General features: G+C 44.2%; 1 protein-coding gene across 2 annotated transcripts in view; it reads right to left on the bottom strand.

The window, feature by feature from the left end:
* Positions 1–2,864: 2,864 nt before the first annotated feature.
* The window catches only part of LOC139259702 (ras-related protein M-Ras), a 51,755-nt gene continuing 37,968 nt past the window's right edge, over positions 2,865–16,651 (bottom strand). For both annotated transcript variants that reach the window (XM_070875276.1, XM_070875275.1), the window contains exons 4-6: positions 11,527–11,626; positions 8,520–8,599; positions 2,865–6,327 (exon numbers count right to left, since the gene is read on the bottom strand). In XM_070875276.1, the coding sequence (XP_070731377.1) occupies positions 6,228–6,327; positions 8,520–8,599; positions 11,527–11,626 (280 nt within the window). In that variant the 3' untranslated portion in view covers positions 2,865–6,227. The remainder of the gene's footprint in view (positions 6,328–8,519; positions 8,600–11,526; positions 11,627–16,651) is intronic.

The raw sequence follows: 16,651 nt of genomic DNA, 5'->3' as shown, positions 1-16,651 counted from the left end.
GTAAGGACAGTAGATTTCCGTCCCTAGGTGAACCAGATGGGTTTTTATGACAATCGAGTAGTTTCTTGGTCACCATTACTGAGACTAGATTTTTATTCCAGATTTTAAAACAAAATTTACTGAATATAAATTCCCTAGCTGCCATGGTGGGACTTGAACCCCTATCTCTGGATCACTAGTCCAGGGGAACATGACTGCTATGCTACCCTACCTGGCAACTATAATCTTGCAATATTTATTTTAAACGTAGTGCAGAATTAGTGTCTGAGCTAATGAGTTAATTATTCTGGACCTGCTGCATCAAACCAGTGGGTTGTACACGCCCTTTTTGGAAAGGCTGCTGTGAACTCCAGACAGCAGGAGACATGAGGCTGTTAGTCATGTTCAGTGGCCTATTTAGACACATGAAGGAGGGGATGCATTCCATTCGGATACCACATCGGTGCTCAAATAGTCCATGAACAATGGCTCGCGAATACTGACCTCCTTCCCCGAGGAGGGTGGGGTGGGGGAAGAGAAACCTTTGAACTGTCAATCCCCATGATGGGGCCTCAGCGTGGTACATTTTAAAATTTGTAGTTAAGCAAGAATGCAAGATAAAAATATTACGAAATCACCTCAATCTTCTTTTCAGCCACGAGGGACCCAGTGTGATGATGACCCTCTTTCTCCGCATCCTACACCGTGGAGTCAGTGGGCCCCAAGCAGGAGACTTCCCAACTATTTACCTGTCCACTGCTTTTTAAATTCTTCCTCCGTCTGATCTTTCCACCGTAAACCAGCAGGAGCACGTGAAAGGTCATAAATTCCGACAACATTGCTATTCCAGGCTCGCTTGTTTGAGCTAGAAGTGGCACACTGACAGTCTGCACCATTACATCAATCAAGTCTCATTTAAAAAGAAAAAAAACAACAATAAACAATCTCGATGCAAAAAGCTAATGATCTCAACAAGCAAAATCCATTCCTGTTCTTGTAACGCAGCTATGCTCTCAACGCAGTCGCTTCTGCCCAACAAGCATGCCCCCCATTAACCTTGGAGAATTTCACATTTCACTGACTCATCAACATTTAGCAGAAGATGAAATATATTTGCCCGTCTCTTATTTCAATAACAACATGAAAGCTACTTTAATGAGAAACTGGTGAAGAAAAAGAAAAAAAAAACAGCCTCCAGCAGTCAAGAAAGGCTAATGTTGGCAGGTACAGCAAAAGCACCAGACAGGAAGGAATTTCCTACTTAACATTGCTTACAGTTACAGCCGAAGCTTAAAAGGGAACGGTGTACCATAACTGAAGTGGGTCGGCAGTCCCGTCAATAGTGCTACAGTTCCAACAGCAAGATGTTTTTGCTACCAGACTCGGCCCATCATTTTAAATAGAGGCAGAAGCAGTGACCTGCAGCTGCACATTTCTGCGCAATTGGAACCCGGGCTACTTTCCCAGGCAGTGTGCAACAGATGTAATAGTCAACCTACTACATTGGCACTTTGCCCAAATTATAGACAAGATGGAGGGCGTAACTGGGTAACAGTGACAAAAGGCCCATCAAAAAATAGAATCCCCTGCAGACTCTTCTTCTGCTTAGGCAGTCCCCTGGTGTCGAGGATGACTTGCTTCCGCACTAAAATATGAGTTTTAAGGTACTGATGGCAGATCCCGAACTTCATATTAAAGGGTGGAAGATGCCTGTGCGTGAATTCCTTTAATGTGGGGTGGCCGTTGCACATCAGCTCCCACATGGACTTGACAGAGCTCATCATCGGCAGTCCCTCGAACGAGGATGACTTGTTTCCACGAGTTCACAGGTGTTTCGATGAAGGACCCGATGTTCCAGTCCTGAACTCCGGTTGAGGGGGTGGAAAAATGCCTGTGCGTGAATCTTTTTAATGTGTGGTAACCGTTGCACATCAGCCACCACACGGGCTTGGCAGAGCTAGGTCTTGGTCCAGTGGCAAGGATTAACCAGGACGACTGGAGACCTGCTCTGCTGCACGGACCTAGCGCAGTGTGGGCTGGTCCGTGCTGCCCCTGGGCCCTCGGCTCTTCTGGGACCCGTACCCTCATCTGTCGCACCTCCACCACAATCTCTCGCCGCTCCTCCGCCACAAACATACACCGCATCTCGCCGCTCATCTGCCCCGACCTTGCTACTCCTCTGTACCTGGGTCCTGCCAATGTTCCTGCAGAGCTAGGTCTTGGTCCAGTGGCAAGGGGATCCAGGACGGTTGGAGACTAGGCTCTGCTGCATGGGCCGAGCACACATACACACACACACACACGTACCCCTGTAGACTAAGCAGAGTACATTCAATTTTTTTTATTATATAAAAGAAAATATTCTCAGGATACCAATATGTCAAACCAAATGATGATGTGCGTTGCTCCCACTCACTCAACAGTTGACTGAAGATGGAGCTGCCACGTGCCATTAAAAGTGCATCTTTTCCAGCCCGGAGACACCACTCCGTGGCAGAAGAAACGGAATGAGAAACAAAGTCCTCAGCTACTGCACCTTTATGAGACCCAGGTGTAAAACAGGTGCTGGCGAGTTGGCAGCCCGCTTTATGTCTCTCCCGACTTTTATTTCCATGGATCTGAGGGAAAGAGGCGAATAAAATTCCCTCCCTTCGCAGATATATTCACACTTCAGCCAACTGGACCCCAGGATATACCAATAGCAGAGCTTCAGTCCTACACAGTTTAAGACATGGTATGATCAGATTCACAGATCATACAAAGAAAAATCTCGGGTCAAAATCCAAGAATAGGTTTGTGGGAATGAGAATTGGTCCATTTAGTCCACCCATCTACACACGTGCAAGTCTTACTCAAAACAACTTCACAGAAACCAGTTCTCCAGTTAGAATTTTATTAAAATATTACATCACTTGTTTAAAACCTTTTTTCTCTTTTTTTTTGCAATTAAGGTCACATTATACGACTCACCACACATGAAACCTCAAAGTCTCGAATTAACTTGAACTACAGCGGTAGCCAATAGACTCAGTTGGCCGTTGTCTTGGTAACCGCTCAAATTCATCTCACAATGAATACTATTCACATGGCTCTGTGGTTAACCCTTAAATGCCACCAATTTACTTTTCACTAAAACGACAGTCCACTATGAGGAACAATTAGGGTAGTGGAGGCAAAGGGTCTACATGTTATACCACCAGCGTGGTACTCGTACGATTAAAGGTGTAGTCCAAAATTTCAAGCCCTTTTCCCTCTCTGGTACCAGATACTGAAGGGGTCGTCGTCGCCGTCTCATTAAACTGTTGTGAACAATGTAATGAATGTATATGCAAAATTGCACTTTTAAAAGGTATTGGCGCTCTGAAGATGTCACTGTGTCACTTACTGACGGACGCTGGTATGTTGTAACCAACTGGTGCCAACAGTTCAGGTCACCTGGTAACTCTGCAGCATTTAGGAAGTGCAAGGAAAAGCTTGGTTGTGTTCACAGCATCGGCAGGCAACTTTTCTGATCCTACTTTCCTGTACAGGGAATGTGTTAACAAAACGGAGGCTGTGACATCACAAGTCTTAATAAATTATTCTGGCAGGAAGATGCCAACAGAACAGGTTCATGCTGATCCAATTCCCATATTGGCAGCTGTATAGCAACTCAAAGTCTATGGTGTCCCAATATCAGAAAAGCATTCCGTGATCCACCATTTTGCATTCCCCACACCAATCATCCTGCAGACTCTCGGGGCCAGATTGCCAACTAATACCAAGTTAGGGACAGTTTTGTGCTGATGGCTATGAAATCGTTTAAGACCCTTCCAGCCAATGCGCAAAAGAGAATTTCCTCTGGTCGGTCTGGGCTGGATTTTAACTGTAGTCTCAGAGGTTAAAGGTCAGAAAGGTGCCAGCCTTGGCTCACAGAGTACACTCTCACCTCAGTCAGGTGGTCATGGGTTCACACCCTACTCCACTGACCTGAACACACAATCTTGGCTGACAGCCCAGTGCAGCACTGAGGGACATCTGCACTGTCCGATGTGCCACCTTTCAGATGAAATGTTAAATAGAGTCTGTCCTTTCTGGTGCCTGCAAGAGACCCCATGCCCTTTCTGAAAAAGAGCAGGGGCGTTCTCCTGGCCAAAAGCTCTCCCTCAGCAACATTACTAATACAGATTATCTGGTCATTTGTCGTCTTTCTGTTTGTGGGACTTCGCTGTTCGCGAACCGGCTGCCACATTTATCTACAACAGTAATTCAAAGCGCTTCATTGGACAGAAGCTGTCTGGGACGTCACCCACTCTTGCATTCTCATGTCTGTCCTGTTATGTATGAGCATTCATGGACAGTCAGTCATCTAGCAATTAATGTAGACTACTGTGCAGGACACACAAATCAGTTCCTCAGCTGAAAGCAATTCATTTAAAACTAGCTTGCAGCAGTGTGAATTTTCCCAGCTATCAAGTGGCACAATCTTTGGGTGCAAGGCAATGCTGCTCCTGGCATTGAGCCCATCTGAAAAAAAACTGCCCCAGTGGGACAACAACAGCCTTGTAATTCGAGAGTTGCTCAAGACCTGCTCAGCAACAACCACACGACCTTCCAATTAGACAGACAGTGATGGCTTCAAGGAGAAAAGCTGGGCATCACTGGAGTGACACCAGCCACAGGCCCTGTTCACACAGCACGGAACATAGTGACACCGGACTCCAGAGTCATGCCCGAAGCCATCAGTAAAGTCACGGCCAATGGCAACAGATCATTCACCATGATGGCCTATTCATTGAGAAATAAAAACGACCAAGGCATAAACCTAAATTGTAGTGTGAGCTTCATAAGATGATGCAAAAACCTCAAAAGACTAAGTCAGCGCTTGCCATCTCACTTCAGAGGCCACTGTAAACATCGCCTCGAATGAGAGTTGGCTTTTCTATGTGTAGAGTTGGTTCATGCATTGTCTCCTGGCATTTGTCCAGCATCTGACTTTCCTGCTAATGTTGGGAATTATTACCAAGTTTCTCATTGCTGGCTTTGCAGTATCGCAATCAAAACAGAATTTAAACACATCTTGCACGTACTCTCCACCCGTGCAGTGCATTCGTAACAGTGGACGTTTCCACCTTGCCTGTTTTCATGAGTCCATCTCCAGCTGGCAAATCACAGACCAAAGCCTACGGCTTCCTGTTCCAGCTCTCGGGCTACAGAATGCTGTACGCATGCCAGAGCAAATTAACACGCGAGCTTGTTTTCTCCTTGTTGCTGTTGTTGTTGGCTTGCTTGGGAAAAGGATAATTTCCTTTTTGATCAGTGATATCCTTTTCACATACCTGGTACCAGAAAAGGTGCCATTTATCCGAACACTTTTTAAAAAAAAAAAAACACAATAAATTGCAGTGCAGTTTTAACAACCGAGAACAGGCATATAAAACGGGTTTGAAAACCCAACAAAAGTGCAGATATTTTAAACAATTACAAAAAAACCTAAAATCATGACAAGAGTCGCTTTAAACCCCTTCTCTTCTGCGAGGGTCTTCCATTCTGTGTTTAGTAGTTGCAGACTGTGAGCCATTGTGCAGCCACAGTTTAATGGGCCAAGTAATGTGAAGCCTTTCTTTACATACGTTTGAAAGGGAAAAAAAAGTGTGGGGGGCTGGGGGAATAGAGAAAGAGAACTGTAGTTGTTCAATTCATGGACTGCAAGCTTGCTGCGTGCCAAGTTTGAAGCAATGTCCAGGAGGAAACAGCAGATGGATTTAATTCTCTCGGTCACATTCCAATCCCTTTTTCCTTTTTTCTACCAGCTGGTTTCTCGTGTGACGTCGCCCTGCGTCTTGGAAAATGGGGCAAGGTGCCACGTCGCTCACGGAGTTTGGACGCACGACAACTCAGTCCAGCGCAGCAGTTTAGGTTTGATGCACAGCTTAAAGTGAAGGGCAAAACAGAAAACAGAAGTGGAAAAAAAAAAAAAGAGTGGCTTCTCTGCCAAATTCAGTTCGAGTGAAGTCAGACGAGGTGCTCGGCCAGGCCTTTGCATTTCACAAGACGGGTCTTTATCATCAAGAGTGCAAACCTGCTTCGCGGAGGGGAGTGTGTTTCACCCCCCACCCCCCCCACCCCATACATAACACTGCTACAGTTTACTGCGCACAGTCTGAAAGGTCCTTGTGTAGCACACAGGCGGTACATAACTTAGCATTGGGTTCAACGTTCCTATTGACTTGAACAATAGCAGCTTTCAAGTAGGCGAGAGAGGCCAGTCACATGACCGAGCACTGCAGTTTGTTTGAGCCAGCTGTCCTGTCTCCACGCCATTTTGCTTTCTTTTTCTTTTTCTGGCTCTTCTCTGGTATTTGTTGCCTGTTTGGAATTAGATACAAAGAAACAGCACATCTTTAGTCAATGCCTTGCCTGTGTCAACTGTTTCATTATTCTCGTACTTCAGGCAAATGGACTCCTTTGTTTTCTTACTGGGGAAGTGGGGCGGAAGGGAGCGGGACCAGGGGAGTGGAGGAGAAGCATGAAAAATTGGCTCCTGGTCTTGCTACATACCACCTTTGTGGGCAGAATAAATCCTGTAAAAGAATTCAGGAAAAACCTCTTTACCCAGAGAGTGGTGAGAATGTGGATGTTGTTACCACATGGAATAGTTGAGGTGAATAGTATGGATGCATTTAAGGGGAAGCTAGATAAGTTCATGAGGAAGAAATAAATAGAAGATGATGCATATAAGGTTAGATGAAGTAGAGTGGGAGCACAAACACCATCACAGACCTGTTGGGCCAAATGGTCTATTGCTGTGCTTATAAATTCAAAGTAATAGTGTAATCAGGGTGTGGCAGTGGAATTATTCTATGCCTGATTTGGTGATGAAATGATGAAAGCTTTCGTCGCCCTAGTGGGAATTTATTATTTGTTTGACTTTATTTTATGTGAATTTCATGGTCATTGAAGTTAGTGTTGTTACTTTCACCACCCAGAGTTGGTCGGGAGCACTCCCAGTTTAGGTAGAGGGCAGGGAGATACACAGTGAAGGTACCTCTACTTCTCCCAAACAATAACAGCACAGAAGTGTGCTAGTCATGGCATTGGACTAGCAACTCAAGAGGTTATGGAGTCAATCCCACTACGGTGTTTAAAAACTCAACTGATTCACTAATCTCCTCTAAGGAGCGAAATGTACCGTTTACACCGGTCTGGAAACGCGTGACTCCAGACCCACATTACGCGGTTGATGCTTAAAACCCTCTGAAGTGCCGAACAAGCCACTCAGTTGTAAAACAATCATCAGGATGGGTAATAAGTGCAGTGTTGTCCACATCAGAGAACAAAAGAAGAAGAAAAAAAGGTCCCATCTTTAAACCTGAGGCGATCCTTTGTTTAAAGACAGATTTTTGAACTATAAGGGTTATGGGGAGCGGGCAGGGAAGTGGAGCCGAGTCCATGATCAGATCAGCCATTATCTTATTGAATGGCGGAGCAGGCTCGAGGGGCCAAATGGCCCACTCCTGCTCCTATTTCTTATGCTCTTATGATCTGCCAGTGTGTCAAATTTCTACACTCGCTGTTCCGTGGCCTCTCAGACAGTGATTGCCGATTTAACCCGGAACTAGGGGCAGTTTTATGCTGTGAACCCATGCCCAATAGGAACTGATGTGAGGCTGAGGATTAATTTGTTTGTGTAATAAAATTCTGCTATAACTCAGTGCTGAGTTCAAGGACTGCTGTAATGTGCCCTAAATAGTCATAGATTGATACAGCATAGAACAGAAGGTGGCCATTCATCTACTGGTTTAGGGGAAACTGGATGGCTGGGACTGTCCCACCAGCCAATATAAGGTTAGAGAATAAAAATGACTTGCAAAGTTGATTGTTCATTGCATCTGGTAGTTCATGAGGGAATGTCCGTATGTCTGAATGTACCTTTCCCTCAATTATTCTTGTAAACTTGGAGACACCATCCACCGAGTTCACAGAGCATCAATACTGTCCTTTCATTTACACATCAGCATTAAAAAGATTCCGGCAACTCACACCGAAAACAAAAAGATGAAGGGGTTGACTTATGAAGAAAGGTTGAGCAGGTTGGGCCTGTGCTCATTGGAGTTTAGAAGAATGAGAGGTGATCTTATTGAAACGTATAAGATAATGAGGGGGCTCGACAAGGTAGATGCAGAGAGGATGTTTTCACTCATGGGGGAATCTTGAACTAGGAGGCATAGTCTCAGAATAAGGGGCCACCCATTTAGAACAGAGATGAGAAGAAATTTCTTCTGAGGGTTATAAATCTATGGAATTCTCTGCCCCAGAGAGCTGTGGAGGCTGGGTCATTGAATATATTTAAGGTGGCGATAGGCAGATTTTTGAATGATAAGGGAGTAAAGGGTTATGGGGAGTAGGCAGGGAAGTGGAGCTGAGTCCATAATCAGATCAGCCATGATCTTATTAAATGGTGGAGCAGGCTCGAGGGGCCAAATGGCCTACTCCTGCTCCTATTTCTTATGTTCTTACGAACAACATTAGCGCAGTCCGATCCCGTTTGAAGAACCTACCTTATGACTCGGACAAGGTCATGAAAGGCTTTGTCGACATTCAGAGGTGGATCCTTGGCGCTAGTTTCTATGTAAGGTATCTTGAGCAAAAGAGAAAGGTTTTTTGTTTAAATTACCAACAGCGAATAACGAAGCAAGAGAATGACTACTGGCAGAAATTAAAGCCCCGAATGGGATATCTCAGCTAGTGTGGGTGGGGGGAGAGGGTGGGTACAAACATTCAGAAGGAGGTTGGCATTAAAACCATTTACTATGTACACACTAGCTGTCTGATGTCATTCAGTATCTCTGGTGATTTTCAAAATAGAATTTAAAAACAAGTCTCTATCCAGTTCATAGGAAACACGGGCCCAGAACACAGAACAGCTCTTAATTTGGCAACACAGTCCCCACCACTTAGAACGGGAGTGCTGGTGGCGATTGGGTCACTACATGAATGGACGGTAATATTGCATATTTGCTGCCGGCTATCACAACTGCAACACTCTGGTAGGTGCAGGGGTGCAGAGGGCAGTGCATGTTTTGGGAAGCAGGGAGGCTACAAAAGAAAATTGGTGCCTGAAAAAAAAAAAGAGAGCGTTAAACAGCACATCTTGTCGCATCTCTTTCTTGAATGATCTGGTGACTGCGCTCCTCCGAGGTAGAGTGTCTGGGGACAATAAGGCTTTAATCCACCAAAGGACTCGAAGGGGCCGACATAATCAATAGGATGCCATCGAAAAGCTTTTGCGGGATGACTATTTTGAGACTCCCAGACTCCAGATATGTTGTTTGGTATAATATGTAATACTACAAGTCTCATCCACTGCTGACTGAAATAGCCAATGGGTTATAAGCAGCGCCTTTGTGATTGGTTTCAGTGGAAATGGCAAATGGCTAGCGCCCGCTGTTAATGGTGACGATGCAAGTGGTGGGGGAAATGGAATAGTGTCGAAATGGGCAATTTCATGGGGTGAAGCCCATGAAGACTGGAGTAGGAAACAGAAAAAAAAAATCATGCAAATTGTTAGTGCAAAGCAAGGAGAGTATTACCCTATATCTCGTCCATGCTATACCCCTGACCTGGAAGTACTTGATGCCGACTCTGTGCCTGAAATGGGGAAGTGCTCCCAATTTTATCACCAACATCCTTCACATTGGCAAGTGCAAGAATTCACCAAAAGCAAAAAGCAGAGTTACATGCGTTATGCATGGAAGCCGAGATTCTGTAAAGATTAGGGTACCCAAAGAATTGGAACATTTCTATATAAAAATTCACATGTGCAATTAGTGGAATGAACAGGAAAGCAGGCTGGTCATGATCAAGTGCATAACTTTATGGCCACAAGATGAATTTTTCATTTAAATACGGAGGATGGGTATAAGTGAAAGCACTGAGCTAGGCAGCTAAATATAGCATGGTGCTGAAATAAATTGGTGGCCATGGCAACAATGAAACTTTGACATGTAGAAACTTGCATAAAACTCATGCAGGAGAAACTGAATCTACCACACAGCAATAATTAAGTGATCCTTTTTTCAGCCAACTGGGGCTGAGAGTGAGTACATCACTTCAATTCCGATGAAGGTGCTGATATTCTAAATTCACCCGGTGAGGCAGATTTGGAGATACGACGGCAACACCAGAGTAATCTTAAGCCTGCAAAGTTGTTTCAGAATCGTCATTATGCTTCTGGCTGCAGACCTTGTTGGATGCAAGCTGGCCTGAACAGGTGAATTAGGAACTCGGCCTGCCTGCACATAAAAAGAAGATGGCAGCACCAGCAACAAGTGGGGTCCCATTTAACTTTGCTGCTGCTGGCACTTTATGCTCAATGGCACGGAACAAAGATGCGGCTCAATGGGTAGCACACTCGCCTCGGAGTCAGAAGGATGTGGGTTCAAGTCCCACTCCAGGAATTAGAGAAAAAAAAAATCTAAGCTGACACGTCAGTGCAGTACTGAGGGAGTCCTGCACTGTTGGAGGTGCTGTCTTTTGGATGAGACATAAACTGAGGCCCAGTCTGCTCCCTCAGGTGGACGTAAAAGATCCCATGGCAATATTTCAAAGAAGAGCAGGGGAGTTTTTCCTCAGTGTCCCGGACAATATTTATCCCTCAATCCTCATAACAAAAACAGATTACGTTATCACATTGCTGTTTGTGGGCACTTGCTGTGCGCAAGTTGCCTGCCGTATTTCCCACATTACAACAGTGACTACACTCTAAAAGTACTTAATTGGCTGTAAAGCATTTCGAGACATCCAGTGGTCATGGATGGTGCTATATAAATGCAAGTCTTTCTCTTTTTCCAGCGACAGGTATGCATCTACATTTAAGAAACAATGAAGCCTAAGGTATCATGCACTTGGGGACTAAAACTAGGATTTTACAAGGGTCTTAAACTGGGATTGCAGTATTTAAAAAAAGAGATTGTAACTTGGATTTGAGTATTAAGGTAGCACCACTGAGCAGGAAATCAGTTTTCTTTATCCCTCAGCTTGGACAAACACCCTCCATTTTGTCTCCAAGTCTACCTAGGGTTCATGAGGGAAAAGATTGTTGGCCATAAAATAGGGGAAACACAATTAACTCCTTTCCAAATAAGCGAGTTTGGTGAGACGCATCGGGCAAGGCAGTGAAAGGAGTCATGGAGATTCAGAAGGCCATTGTGTCACGACACATGCATCATTTAAAGCCATTTTATACGGTCACATCCGAGGAAAATTAAACTTTGGAGTGCAAGATAACGGTCAAGGGAACACCTCGAGAGACTGACCTCCCAGTCTGTTCCCACCCATCCTGCAAAGTATCCGCCGTTTTAACAAGATGTTCAAAAACAAATGATAGATAAATGGAAGGTCAGAGCTGGGAAACACATCCTCACTTGGGCTTCATGACACAAAGAACCTCCCATGCAAAGCGAGATGATATCAGTTTATTACCGATAAGACACTAATCTCAAAGTTTCTGAGCTAATTATGAAGAATTATGGAGCGAAGCTTCTGTGGGTAAATTGCAATACTTACATTGTACTTAGCTGCCATCTCTCTCCCTTGTTCGCTTGTGACTTTACGCAAGTGCATCAGATCAACCTTATTGGCCACCAGAATCATGGGGAAAGACTCTCTGCAATAATTAAATAGAAACAGAGATTAAACCAAGGTGACAGCATACTCAACTACGCTCACAATGAAGGGTCACACAGAAACCAATCGACCTCCTCCATTCACAAACAAAAAGCACCCATTTGCCAATGAAGAATAATCCTTGCCTTTACAGAGCATGTTTCACATCAAAATATCTCAAAAGCCTTGAACAATATGAAAAACTTTTGAAATGCTATGACTCTTGCATTGGCAGAATCAGCCCCGAACCTCAATCCACTCATCGATAGCTATACCAGACTGATTCATGGGATGTGCGGGTTGTCCTCTGAGGAGAGATTGAGTAGACTAGGCCTATATTCCCTAGAGTTTAGAAGAATGAGAGGTGATCTCATTGAAACATATAACATTCTTACAGGGTTTGAGAAGGTAGATGCTGGGAGGATGTTTCCCCTGGCTGGGCAGTCTAGAACCAGGGGGGGGTCACTGTCTCAGAATAGGGGGTTGACCATTTAGGACTGAGTTGCGGAGAAATTTCTTCACTCAAATGGTTGTGGAATTTCTGGAATTCTCTACCCCAGAGGGTTGAGGAGTCTTAGTCATTGAGTATATTCAAAACGGCAATTGATAGATTTTGAGATATTAAGGGAATCAAGGGATAGGGGGAAATAGGGCAGGAAAGTGAAGTTGAGGTAGAAGATCAACCATGATCTTATTGAATGGCGGAGAAGGCTCCAGGGGCCGAATGGCCTACTCGTGCTCTTATTTCTTATGTTCTTAAACAGGTTCAGTACTTCCTCCAAACAACACAATTTGCAGTGCGACTGAGCCAGATAGACCAGGCAGTCCCCAGTTAGTTGATCAAAGGTGAGAAAGGTGCTGCAGTTGGTGTCAGCATCTTTCGAGTGGATGAAAATGACTGCTGATTTAGTGACCCAGGCTGAAAGTGTGTACACGGAGATTGGGTCATAAGTGGGTCAGGGCGTGATCACCAAGGTCAATTAACCCGCAGACTTTTTTCGCTTCTGGTCTCAAGACATCAGCAAGAATATGTAGTGAGGCACCGGATATCACACGTGGAACCGCGATCAGCACAAAGCACCACCATGAGGCGAGGATTACGGAGTGACAGTCAAATATCTAGAAAACCATACATCATCACAGCAATGACTCGTTCAAAAATATAGGGTCATAGAAATTTATATAAAAGACACTTTCATGTTAATACTAATTATTAGAACATGCTTTCTAGATGGACATAATCGCTGTCTTGAATATACTCAATGACTAAGATTCCACAACCCTCTGGGGTAGGGCATTGGTTGTAATTTACCAAAATTCCCTGGATTCTGGGGAGGTCCCAGCAGATTGGAAAACTGCAAATGGAATGCCCCTATTTAAAAAAGGAGACAGTCAAAAAACAGGAAACTATAGACCAGTTAGCCTAATGTCTGTGGTTGGGAAAATGTTGGAGTCCATTATTAAAGAAGCAGTAGCAGGACATTTGGAAAAGCAAAATTCAGTCAGGCAGAGTCAGCATGGATTTATGAAGGTAAAGTCATGTTTGACAAATTTGCTGGAGTTCTTTGAGGATGTAACGAACAGGGTGGATAAAGGGGAACCAGTGGAAGTGGTGTATTTGGACTTCCAGAAGGCATTTGACAAGGTGCCACATAAAAGGTTACTGCACAAGATAAAAGTTCACAGGGTTGGGGCTAATATATTAGCATAGATAGAGGATTGGCTAACTAACAGAGAACAGAGAGTCGGGATAAATGGTTCATTCTCTGGTTGGCAACCAGTAACTAGTGGGGTGCCACAGGGATCAATGCTGGGACCCCAACTATTTAAAATCTATATTAACGACTTGGAAGAAGGGACTGAGTGTAATGTAGCCAAGTTTGCCGGCGATACAAAGATGGGAGGAAAAGCAATGTGTGAGGAGACCACAAAAAATCTGCAAAAGGACATAGACAGGCTAAGTGACTGGGCAAAAATGTGGCAGATGGAGTATAACGTTGCAAAGTGTGAGGTCATGCACTTTGGCAGAAAAAATCAAAGAGCCACTTGGCTGAAAGGACTGAGATACCGACTCAAGTCTCTGCATGTCTGTCTTTATGGCGGGTGACTTCAGCAGTCAGTAAGAATTGATTGCTTTTAATGCAATGTAATTTGACTACTAACTAACTAACTAGATTGCTTTAATAATTTGTCTGCTCTGCTGAAGACTTCCCACTGCTTTTATATTGGTGCCATGGCTCCTGCCCAGCCGGCAGTATTTCAGATGGTAAATGGAGAAAGATTGCATAGTGCCGCAGTACAGCGGGACCTGGGGGTACTTGTGCATGAAACACAAGTATGCAGGTACAGCAAGTGATCAGGAAGGCCTTTATTGCAAAGGGGATGGAGTATAAAAGCAGGGAAGCCTTGCTACAGCTATACAAGGTTTTGGTGAGGCCACACCTGGAATACCGTGTGCAGTTTTGCTTTCCATATTTACGAAAGGATATACTTGCTTTGGAGGCAGTTCAGAGAAGGTTGATTCTGGGGATGAGGGGGTTGAATTATGAGGAAAGATTGAGTAGGTTGGGCCTCTACTCATTGGAATTCAGAAGAATGAGAAGTGATCTTATCGAAACATATAAGATTATGAGGGGGCTTGACAAGGTTGCAGAGAGGATGTTTCCACTGATAGGGGAGACTAGAACTAGAGGGCATAATCTTAGAATAAGGGGCCGCCCATTTAAAACAGAGATGAGGAGACATTTCTTCTCTGAGGCTTGCTAATCTGTAGAATTCGCTGCCTCAAAGAGCTGTGGAAGCTGGGACATTGAATAAATTTAAGACAGAAATAGACCGTTTCTTAATCAATAAGGGCATAAGGGGTTATGGGGAGCGGGCGGGAAAGTGGAGCTGAGTGCATAATCAGATCAGTCTTGATCTTATTGATTGGCGGAGCAGGCTCGAAGGGCCGTATGGCCTACTCCTGTTCCTATTTTTTATGTTCTTATAAAATCCAAAAATCATTGACCTGAACACAAAAGATACTGAAGTTTAACAGCACATTTTTTTTGAGAGCATATATTTTGTTTAACTGCTGTCAAACAAGTTAAGTTCGTCTTTCAATCTAAAAAAGGCAAAAATGAACGCCATTTCCAATTAACTAGCTGAGCACCATTTTAATTACATTAGATTTGTTTTACTGGCGAAATCCAGGAAATATGTTGAGATTCAGTTCTTGCCGCACTCGGTTATCGCAATCTGCTGTTGCCATGCATTTACCATCTGAAGTACTGCCGTCTGGGCAGGAGCCGAGCATCGGGAGCCCATGACACCAATATAAAAGCACCGGGAAGTCTTCAGCAAAGCAGCCAAATTATTAAAGCAATTTAGTTAGTTAGTTAGTGGCCCAATTACATTGCATTAAAAGCAATCAATTCTTACTGACTGCTGAAGTCACCCGCCATAAAGACGGGCATGCAGAGACTTGAGTCGGTATCTTTCGGCCAAGTGGCTCTGTAATGCGGCTGGTGTCAGTCAATAGGAAACAATGAACGATCCCCACCAATTCCCAATATCACTTAAATCAATTTAAAGGAGCAGCCTTAATGCATCTTGTGTTTTCATCGAGAATTCTACTTGGATTCTTGCCCTCAATTATTTCCAGATGGTGAACAGGCTTCAACTGAACGTCTCTGTCCTCTCTGCTCCATGGCTTCATTTTAATCCCCATTTCTCTCTCCTCCTCCCCTGCAGCTGACTCATATTAGGGCACCTTCCTACATAAGAAATAGGAGCAGGAGTAGGCCATTTGACTCCGAGCCCACTCCGCCATTTAATAAGATCATGGCTCCACATCCTTGCCTGCTCTCCATAACCCTTTATTCCCTTATCACTCAAAAATCTGTTTATCTCTGCCTTAAATATATTCAATGACCCAGCTTCCCCAGCTCTCTGGGGCAGAGAATTCGATAAATTTACAACTCTCAGAAGAAATTCCTCCTCATCTCAGTTTTAAATGGGCGGCCCCTTATTTTGAGACTCTGCCCCTTAGTTTTAGTTGAGCGTAGTTTAGTTTAGTTTGAGTGGAAATATCCTCTCTGCATCCACCTTGTCGAGCCCCCTCATTATCTTATATGTTTCGATAAGATCACCTCTCATTCTTCTGACCTCCAATGAGTATAGTCCCAACCTACCTTCATAAGTCAACCCCCTCATCTCCAGAATCAACCTAATGAATCTTCTCTGAACAGCCTCCACTGCAAATATATCCTTCCTTAAATATGGAGACCAAAATTGTCAGCAGTACTCTTGGTATGGACTCAACAATACCATGTGCAGTTGTAGCAGGACTTCTCTGCTTTTATACTCCATCACCCTTGCAATAAAGGCCAACATTCCTTTGGCATTCCTGATTACTTGCTGTACCTGCATACTAACCTTTTGTGTTTCATGCACAAGGATCCCAGGTCCCTCTGTACTGCAGCACTTTGCAATTTTTCTCCATTTAAATTATAATTTGCTTTTCTATTTTTTCTGACAAAGTGGATAACCTCACATTTTCCCACATTATACCATCTGCCAAATTTTTGCCCACTCACTTAGCCTTTTCCTCACAATTTGCTCTCCCACCCATCTTTGTATCATCAGCAAACTTAGCTACATTACATTCGGTCCCTTCATCCAAGTCATTAATATAGATTGTAAATAGTTGAGGCCCCAGCACCGATCCCTGCTGCACACCACTAGTTACTATTTGCCAACCAGAAAATGACCCATTTATCCCGACTCTCTATTTTCTGTTAGTTAGCCAATCCTCTATCCATGCTAATATATTACCCCCAATCCCTGAACTGTTATCTTGGGCAGTAATCTTTTATGTCATCATCATCATCATCATAGGCAGTCCCTCGGAATCGAGGAAGACTTGCTTCCACTCCTGAAGTGAGTTCTTTGGTGGCTGAACAGTCCAATACGAGAGCCACAGACCCTACCACAGGTGGGACAGATAGTCATTGAGGGAAGGGGTGGGTGGGACTCGTTTGCC

The sequence above is a fragment of the Pristiophorus japonicus genome, chromosome 3 (genome assembly GCF_044704955.1).
Source record: "Pristiophorus japonicus isolate sPriJap1 chromosome 3, sPriJap1.hap1, whole genome shotgun sequence".
Lineage (NCBI taxonomy): Eukaryota > Metazoa > Chordata > Chondrichthyes > Pristiophoridae > Pristiophorus > Pristiophorus japonicus.
This window is presented reverse-complemented; position numbering and strand designations above follow the sequence as displayed.